Genomic DNA, 9,780 nt, shown 5'->3' on the forward strand with positions numbered 1-9,780 from the left:
CGTTTATTCATTTAATATTAAACCATATATATAATCCGTAATTCACTTGGCATATTATTCCTTAACCACGCTCTGCTACAAATGAGTTAAACAGTCGTATTTCTGATTACAGAGGCACAATCCTGAAAGAGTACGCAACGTACTGGTCCCACCTGGTAGCCACGGTAAACCACTAAATGTTTCCACAGCTACTTTAAGTTCGAACGGAGTTGCTTTCAACCTGAGAATATTGTGATTTCTCGTGGATGCGAGAAGCAGAGAACGCTTTCACAGCATTACGAGCTTTGAATTTGTAAATCTATCTTGTATATTGATCTATTTTTTTTAAAAGAATAAATATAGTGATACGAAACGTAGAACAAACTTTCTTTCTTTTATGGAACATAACATTTTTATAATAGAACTGGCAACTTTTTTCACGAGTCCGTGGGAGCTACTTTCTATTTTCATTCGCAATCGCTCACGTTGACTGCGTTATTAGCAAAGGTTCCCGATCTGTCAGACTCAGTTGCGTAATCTTCAACTGATTAAATGTACATCAGGATTTATATACTGTCACGCGATAATCCACTGTGCGTTCAGTCATTTCTCACTGTCATCAATGTTCAATAGAATGATGTTAAAATATTTGTTGGCAAGTTAGTCCGACGATTTCACAACAAGTAATAATTATTTTCGTGAATGTAATAAAAACCCAAGTGTAAGTTTTATCCATTCGTCAGGATAATATCTCATGATCATCGAAATTGAGATTTACCATTGTTGGGAATGTGGCACAAGGTTCATCAGAATTACGTGTGAAATTGATTGCCAGTAATAAGAATCAGCGTTATTAACTCCTTATCTACTTCCTTCAGCATCGCAATTTGTCGAACAAAGAAGAGGCTTCCTTCGAACGGTGCTAAATTATCGTAACAAGCAATCGTGTAAGGAAGCCTCTTTGCAAATGATTTACAGCAGATTCGATCTATCAAGGTTACATCAGATCCATTTCCCAAGGATAAAGTTAATATCTCAACCTAATGGAAGAGTTCTCTAAAGTCTCTGCAATCTTACAGCAGAAAACACTCACGAGGCTCGTATAAATCTTAGCTGCGATACGGAACTTTCCGATAGGAGAAAATGCTTACAACAAATAGTACGCGAGCCATTTAATGAGTCGCCAAGGAATTACCGGTGTTAGGTGTTTAAGGGGTTTACTTCTATTACGGTCTCCCATGGCGACACGTGAACTGACACGAGCTCGGAATTGCCACACGCCTCCCAAAGAGGGTTCCGCCGTTTCTTTGTCGGATACAGCTAATGGAACCCAGCAGGCCGAGCAAAAGGATCGCGGGATGCGTTACGTAAAAGTTGTTCAGTAAAAGTGGGTCGTCCCCGTAAGGGAGGCTCGATAACTTCCAAACCGATCTTGTCGATACACTTTACAATTCCGAACAGCCTCGAATAGAAATGCCGGCTACGTGTAATGGATTCTGTTTCGTTCGACGGTATAGAACTGTCCAATGCATCAACGCTTATCGAGTTATCAGTTTCTTATTCCAAACGGCAAGATGTATTCAATTATCACGAATAGCGCATTTATACGAAAATATAAAGATTGCCCGTGACTTACACAAACAAAGACTATAAAATAATGAGTTTATTTTGGAATACTTAAACGATAAAAGAAAATTAAAAATGTTTTTTAAATTGATATTATAAATCCTTTAAATTAGATAAAAATCTAAATAATTAGAATTAAAGAATTCTAATAATTCGAATTCTGCTTTAAGAATTCAAAACGCAACAGATAATAGAGGGAGGACAGATTTTCCACAGTATTGTGCGCCACCGTGAAAACGTCTGTCGACGTTTATTGGGATAGTCTCCGGAAATATACGATATGAAAATGTACCGACGGATACGTGATACGAATGTGTACGTATTGAAAGATTGAAAGGTGAAAACCGTCTTGCGAGGTCTTTTGGGACCTGGGCGGTTACAGAAAATAACTGTTCCACTTTGGAGGCTGAAAGCGATGAATATTTTGAATTTTCGTTTCTTGAATAGTCAGAATCTTTCGTCGAATTGGAAAGCTAACGGGAAGTCTTAAAAAGATGTTCATCCCATAATACACACTAAATCCCTTGTCAGACCTGTTGTACCGTATACAAAGCATTATAAATATCCCACCCATTGTACGCTGCATTATAATGCCTATGCTGTGTCGCAATTTTACTCCCACACAGACTATACAAATTTACTGCTATCAAAACCCTGTCATCGCTAGGAACGCTCTACTTATGATCCATATAATCTGCGAACCGCGTCATTAGAGCGCGGCATACGCTTTAGCGATGCAACGGCACCCCCTTCGGCGTCGCGACGCGGGTCGGAGCTGTCGAGCATCGCGTCACATCATCATCGTCGACGTGTTCGTCGGCCTAGGGTCATACATATTTACGTTGCGCGGCACGTAGACGGGGGCTTCGCAAGGAATGACTCAGATGTTCTCTGCGCCCCTGCGACGACGTCCGCCGCGGGGGTTGAGAGGGGCGGGTTTCTCGCGTGCAATGCGCAGGACGTCGGGACGCCGTGGCGTCGCAGCCGACCGATTCGGTCGTTGTTTGCTGGCTCCATATCGCGAACGGCCGCGTACACGACCACCGCGCAATACGAGTTTCAACTGCGTTTTTCAAACGTTCGTACACCCCCGTTCCGGCCGCGTCGTTTGCGAAAGTGTAAAAAGATTTCCGAAACAAGAATAAGGAGAAGGGAAAACTGACCGTTTCGAGCGGACTGGTCGCGGCAAGAAACTGTATGTAAAGAAAAACGAGAGAAACGAAGTGTGGTAATCGGTTCCCGTTGTGAGAGGGGGGGTGGTGCTGGTGGTGGCTGCGGCAAAACTGCTCGCAACGTGTTCGCGGACCTTGCCCCTTCCTTTCCGGCGGTTCCCTAAGAGGCAGCGTTAGGACCACCACGGGTCACCTGGTCAAGCTCGTTTCGCGGATCGGTTACCCTCCCGCCCCTTCTGTCTCGCCTCGTTCGATACTCCCTGCGTGGAACCGAGTCCGGTGGAACGTCCGGAGATATGCGCGTGGTATCGATCATACGAGCCGATCGCACGGATATGTGATACCGGAAGTAGGTACGGCAGGCTCGACCTGCGTGCAGGTGCTCCGGGGGTGCGTGCCACGTATGCGTACATAAGGGTGGCCCGGCGACAGAGCAGAGAAGGGTGAAGGCGCGAGAAGAGGCCGCGTGTCAGGGCCAGTCGTCAGGATGCACGCCACCGACGCCGTCACCGCGACGACGTCCCTGCCGTCATCCGCGTCCATCGCGTCGAAGATGCCCGGCTATGCGGCCAGGATCGTCTGCGTGATCCTCGTGTCCTCGTGGATCGGCCAGGACCGGATGGTCCTCGGCATATCCGAACAGCCGGAGATTACCACGACCGAGGGTGAGCATTTTATTTTCTCTCTACACCGTCAGATCGTAATCTTATTAGGATAAAAGCACCGCTGCTCGTTTCTTCATTAATACTTAAATGTAGAAATCCGTCCGCTCTGCTGAATAATTCCGAGCACTTAAAAATATCTTTCTACGTCATCCTAATATTAGAGACATCGTTTTATTCGTCCTGTTGAACGATGATCCTAATCACTTTGATTATACTAATGATTATCTTCCGTATCTCGTTCGCCTTTTTTCCCGTTGATCAATATTCGAGCAAATATTTTTCCAGCATCGACAGGGGACTACGTGTCGATTAATGTCAAGATATCCTCACACTCCAGTCGCTCTAAGCCCTCTCTGTGGAGCAACGAAACGCGTACGCTCGGCGAATCATGTTCGCGATAAGCGTTTCGGGATCGAACACGGCTATTCGATCCGCGTACAATAATTTACGTGATGAGCTATAACTGTACGACAACCCTTTCTGCGTCTCAATAAAATCCGAGTAACTGTGTGTACTTGAAATGTCACAGGATGCAAGACAAAGCGTCTTCTTCCTTTTAATCGATCTTCAGGCCTCTCGAAGCCAGCAATTGACCAACTGAATTTATTAAGACATCGCTAACCATCCCTCCGGGGGAAGTTCAATCGCCGGTTTAAGAGGCGCAATTCGGTTCCCCTCTCCGCTTTCTGCTCTGATTTGCGTCCTTATTTCTTGGCTGAATAAGCCCAGTGGTTTCTCTTTCTCCCGATCGTTAAATCCACGCGAATTTCCCGTATCTCCGCGTTCCCTGAATTTCTTTAGGTTACCCCTTTAATCTCTTAATCCGTATCAGGTGCAATGGATACCGTGTGCACCGGACACGGTTTAAATTGCAATTTATTGTATGCACGTTCCCCATATTCCTCTTAATTAACGATCTGTATTTTCCTTTCCCATTTCTGTTATTCAAATCTAAGCTGCGTATTAAAAGAAATTGTCGTAGTCAAAGATAAAAAAAGAAAAAAAAGACAGGAAGAGATAAAGCGTATCAACCGAGGAAGGAAAAATGTCTGTTTATTCTGCAATGCGCAATAACGCGATAGAAATTCTTTTTTCAGCGGAAGGTCGGACACGATTTTCGATAACCCGCGGTCCGATAACGTCCCAATGCATTTTCAATCAAAACTACGTATAGCAAACATCGCATTGTGCCGACAGCCACCACTTCCCAACGCGCATATGGTTTTGTAATGCATTTGCAAATTGCACAAGGATTGGCTCCCAGTTGCCGCAGTTGCAGTAAAACAGTTTCGCTTGCCTCTCGTCCCCCTCGAGCTGAGCCGTTGTCAAACCATGACGGAGGAAGGTAGCTAATTAAAATTTCATTTATTAAAGACGTAGATACGCAACGTCTAACTCCAACACGACGAAATTAGTCGAGAACTTGGCTAGCAATTCGCGGAGTTTCACGTGTCTTTAGAATTATTATAAAAATATGTTATAATTCATAATCTCGTATTATGAGGATTATTTATGTTCGTGCGATCAGAGTTAATGACATAATGTGTCTCTTTATTGCCGTTAAGAAATTATAGTCTCCCATTATTCGCGAGAACTTCTCTTTATTTTGCTCCACTAACATTTAGCCGAACTCCGTTGGCATCGATATCCGTTTGAAGCACGATTTCCTGACGGAATACAATTGTTGTTCAGCTGGTACCGTGGGGGGAAATCGTCTCTCCAATTTCCCTGCACGTCATATTCTTGCTCTCGAGGGTGGCTTCATGCCAACTGAGGTTCAAACAAACCCTAAGCAAGTTCGCGTTCGCCGACTGGCTCCGAACGACGCGAGCATCAGGTTGTGAATAAATATTCAATACCGACCGGTTTACGAAGTGTACCGAAAATTTAAAACCGGGACAAAAAGTGTTCATCAACGTCGAACACGTAGTGACCTATATATAAGACAGTCGGATAAAATATTTTCCAGTTTCTTTTCAAACGAAGGATTAGAGTGGTTTTGTGGAAATTTTCATTTGAATATGGAACAGTTCTGTATCACGAATACTTTCAGATAGCATCATTTGTTTAATGAAGCTGTGCTTCTCAGAATGTAAAATAATGAAAGCTCTCTTCTCGCTAGCAGATTTTTTGAACAATTTCATTACCTAATTGTAGAGGCGAATGTCGAACGATCACGGAACGGTGGCTGCCCGTTTGACCCTCGAACGGGACGTCACTGTCTGTCTTTTTCCATTTCGCGCGTTTCACGACGCGTTGCAATTGGGTAATTAAACGAAATAGAGCGACGCGGCCGTAGCACAATTAACTACGGAAGCGTTTAGCGTGAACGAGCTCGTCCTCGCCAAATATATTCGACCGTAACCATAGTTCCGCGGGCCAATTGAATAGATTTTCGATTTTAATCGCGCGGGACATTTAGGCGAACGTGCCGTACTAAGCTCGAACAAAGTACGCGACGCCACGGGCATCGCATGCACCGTTTCACACAAACAAACACGCGTACCTACGAACGCGGCCCGGAACGCTATTCAGACTCGAACACGGCCGCGTTTCGTGACATTCCTGCGTGCAAGGATTACCTTGGTAAGAATCGTCGGCGGCCCCCCGTGTCGGCAAATCGATACTAAATGATATTATATCGTCAACTATCGCGGCGGCTGCCACCCTTGAATTTTCTCCGACGCAGTTACAAATGTTCATCGTTTGTATCATAAAATCCATTTGTATCATATCTTCGTATCGTATCACTGTTGCGTATCATTATGGCAATCGTTTGAAAACCGTGTGCAATGTTCGAGAGCTTGCAGTCTTAGTTTCGACTGACCTTAGCTTCAATGATCATTTTCGCTTGTTTGGTTTGAATGCACCTTTCGATGACTCACTCGTGCTTTTTTGCATAATTGCACAGGCAGCTCGATGTTCCCTATCAGGGCGAAAAACGAGACTGTCGAGAAATGATGATGAAACACGGTTCTGTGGTACGTGACGCGAGCCATCCTCACTTGTACGCGAGATCGATGATCGAGTGGCTTAATTAATGAGTCGACTAATTAATTTCGTGATCAGTCGGTGTGTAGATCAGAGGTCGTGTAAGAAATAGGACTACCTTTTGTCAATTGACATTTACTGCTCTCGTTTCTTATTCTGATTATTTAATTTAAAAATTCCTTTTGTTCTTACTTAATATTTTATATATGATAATTATAATAAATTCATAACGTATTTAAATTATAAAAGAACTGATAAGCCAGTTTCACTTGAGAAACAGATTAGAATTAAAAAAATCCACAGCTAACTTTATAAGAGCAGGTAGTCCTAAACTAAATAAGTTTACCGAATTCGACGGAACTAAATTCAAAGATGCAGTAATGAGGAGTTTGAAAATACTAAAACCCCTGCTGCGGATTAAGGCTGCGGAAAATTAGGGAAGTTCCCGAAATTCGTACGTCTGAAGCTTTTTGAGAATTACCGTAGGAACTTACTAACTCCGATACGATTTCTACCAGAGATAATAAACTCTTAATTAGTCGAACTTTATATAATTCGCTATCTCCCTGTCCTGTCTCCTCGTATCGAATATATATGTACGTATACATAACTCGTTCCTCACCGTAGAACGTGACGAACGGTTAATCGTCGATTTACACGAGTGGTTTGCATGCGTCTACCCCTTTTTTCACGTCGACTAGCTATCGATCTTCGAATCGCGACGTATTCCTAGTATCACGGTGAACACGAAGTTTTTTCTTCGTCTCACCGTGTTATTCACCGTACTGTGAAGAAAAAAATCAATACGCTTCTTTTGAATTTTTCTCGTTGCTCAGCGAGAGCTACAGATTGTGCTTCCTGGATTATTTTCTTTCACAACATAAACGACGACGACTCAGTAAGAAAAATTTCAAATTCTACTCTGGTCAATGATTCCATTATAAAGCCTGGCATAGTTGTTAAAATAGAAAAATAAATTCATTTATATAATAATGAATTCAGATGTTTTGATAGAATGATTAACAATTTATTGAATGTGACGGTTCTTATTAACTCCACATGGATAAACATCTTTCTGAAAGCATGATTATCATTTTAAAGCAGACAGTAAATGAATAAATTATACGAAATGAACAAAGTTGACGAAGTTAGATTGCAAAAGTATTATTAGACACTTTGTTTTCTGGATTATTGGCTTTCGTAAAATAAACGATATTGACTTAATTATAAATCCTAACATAATTGTTAGAATACAATGATAAATTCGTTTAATGATCAGATAATGAATTCATATATTTCGATAAAATCATTGAACGTGGTGCTTTTTATTGGCTCCACGTTTCATGGATAAACATCTTTTTAGAAGCAATGATTATCATTTTATAGGAGACAGTAAATGAATAAAACATCCGAGGTGAGTGAAGTTGATAAAGTTAGATTACAAAATTGATTTCCCCTAAAGTCGGGAATAAAGTGGAGAGCTTGCAAGGTCTTTACGAGTTCCCTGGTCATAAAACTGAATGATTACGAAAGTGCTCTCGAGGTAAAACGCGTGTCACAGTCCATATTCTAAACACCCGTCCACTTTACGGTGATTCGTAAAGCAATACGTGGATTAGTAAAATGGGACTAACAACGTCGTCCATCGTTTGCGTCTGAACACCTCGTCGAGAATCAACCGTTTACGAATGCTCAAAGGCTGCATCCGTCGTAGATATCACCGGCCCTCGAATATTTTCAGCCTTTTGTTCTCTCCATCGAGGCTGCTGGCCCTCGATTACAAGAGATTTATTTTCGGGCAAGACACCTGGACGACAAACAGGTCGCGGCACTTAATTACGATACCTACCCGCGAGTTACATGTGTTGCAGCCACTCTTTTTATCAAGCGGCCACCGGCGTAATTAGAACACGACCTAGGGCAGTGTTTCGTTTTAAAATACGGCCTCACGCCTCGCCGAGTATAGGCGACGGAAAAGCATTAAACCGCTAACCATCCTGGACTTGCAATTAAAACTGCAATTGCTTTGCCTGTCGTCACGAGTACAGAATTCGGCCTCACGCATAAATATTCACGAAGACCCTACTCCCAAATTTTTTTCTCCCAACTACAGGTTTCATCTCGTACTCTTCACTCCCGTCTCTTCTGTTTGCCAGTCGATAGAAGGTGAACGCACGGTGAACGCGAGAGACACTGCGGTCTCCACTGCGGACTAACGTGCACCGGCTGAAAGTTTCAAAGCCGCGAGGAGTCACGGTTACCACGTTCTAACCCTCCCGTTAGACTTGAACTAATTCCAAATTCGACGCGATAACAAACAACGGTCTCCGGTTACGAGATAACACCAAGTTTACCCGCTCCCAGCAATCACCGTCATAGATTTTGCAATCTGTTTGCAAGTTCCAAGAAAGAAAAATCAAATACAATATTTGGAGCTCAAGCTCTCGGCATCTGCTTTTATATTTATTTAGAATATCTAAAATCCCGAAGTATCGTACACCTGAATTGCATATAATAATGTACAAAAAATATTAGTCATCGTCTTTTTATGAACGTATTAAGCATAAACATGATACGAATGTATTTCGTTTTCCACGAGAATGCAACGAATTTCCTCGTTAATCGCCTCATCCATTTTCATATTCGATCGCGTTATGTCGGATTTAATACGTTCATGAATACATTACGGCTCGAATTACAAGTCCTAGAGTCTTCTATCGATCCCTTGGAAAACCACTCGCGAATCATGCGAATTTCCCGAGCCAGGATGCTTTATGGCAATTCGGGGCTTGATTAAAAATTATTTGGTATCCCAGGTGGATTGTAAAAATATGAAAGAACGATCACGTAACGAGATCGAGGATTTTTGTACCAAGGGTCGTTGCACGGTGAAGTGCACTCGCTTCGAGTTACGTAACGTCCAGTAACACAGTTGCATAACGCTATATATATTATTTAATATTATGCAACTACTCGGGGCAAGTTCATTGATGATCAGGAGAGATTAAAAAAAAAGAGTAAGATTGTATCTCGGTGAATTAATTTGTCTTTCGATCACGCTTTCCCCAAGACGTGAAACTGTTTTGAAAGCTATACCTTCGCTCGCCTTTCTCTCAGCTACCTGTGCGATTTTGCAATCGATATGCTCATTGAACTTTTACGCTACAAACAACGTTCATACATTTAAAAAAATTAAGTTCCTTCATTTCAAATTGTAGTTTAAATTATAAAGTCCATTCTAAACAAGGTTAAAGACGATTTACGCTTGAAGAGGTATTAAGGATGTATTGGCTATACAGTCAATTCCAAAAGTTTATGTACTTTAGAAAAACGCATTTCCTATAATT

The 9,780-nt window shown here is 42.3% G+C and overlaps 2 protein-coding genes across 7 annotated transcripts in view; both read left to right on the forward strand.

The window, feature by feature from the left end:
* The window catches only part of LOC108624133 (putative defense protein 3), a 5,350-nt gene extending 4,998 nt beyond the window's left edge, over nucleotides 1–352 (forward strand). Inside the window, exon 3 of the mRNA XM_018023220.2 lies at nucleotides 113–352. Coding sequence (XP_017878709.1) covers nucleotides 113–176 — 64 coding nt within the window. The 3' untranslated portion in view covers nucleotides 177–352. The remainder of the gene's footprint in view (nucleotides 1–112) is intronic.
* Nucleotides 353–2,580: 2,228 nt separating this feature from the next.
* The window catches only part of jus (EB domain-containing julius seizure protein), a 28,298-nt gene continuing 21,098 nt past the window's right edge, over nucleotides 2,581–9,780 (forward strand). For 2 of the 6 annotated variants that reach the window (XR_003389061.1, XM_026812874.1), the window contains exon 1: nucleotides 2,582–3,442. Coding sequence is in view for 5 of the 6 variants with exons in the window: in XM_026812874.1 (XP_026668675.1) it covers nucleotides 3,265–3,442 (178 nt within the window). In the remaining variant the exon portion in view is untranslated. Of the gene's footprint in view, nucleotides 3,443–4,650; nucleotides 4,788–9,780 lie in introns of those variants that run through there. The other 4 variants (XM_018023224.2, XM_026812877.1, XM_018023223.2 and 1 more) reach the window with 4 other exon arrangements.

Source organism: Ceratina calcarata, unplaced genomic scaffold (assembly GCF_001652005.2).
Source record: "Ceratina calcarata isolate Rehan_Ccalc_2016 unplaced genomic scaffold, ASM165200v1 scaffold298.2, whole genome shotgun sequence".
Lineage (NCBI taxonomy): Eukaryota > Metazoa > Arthropoda > Insecta > Hymenoptera > Apidae > Ceratina > Ceratina calcarata.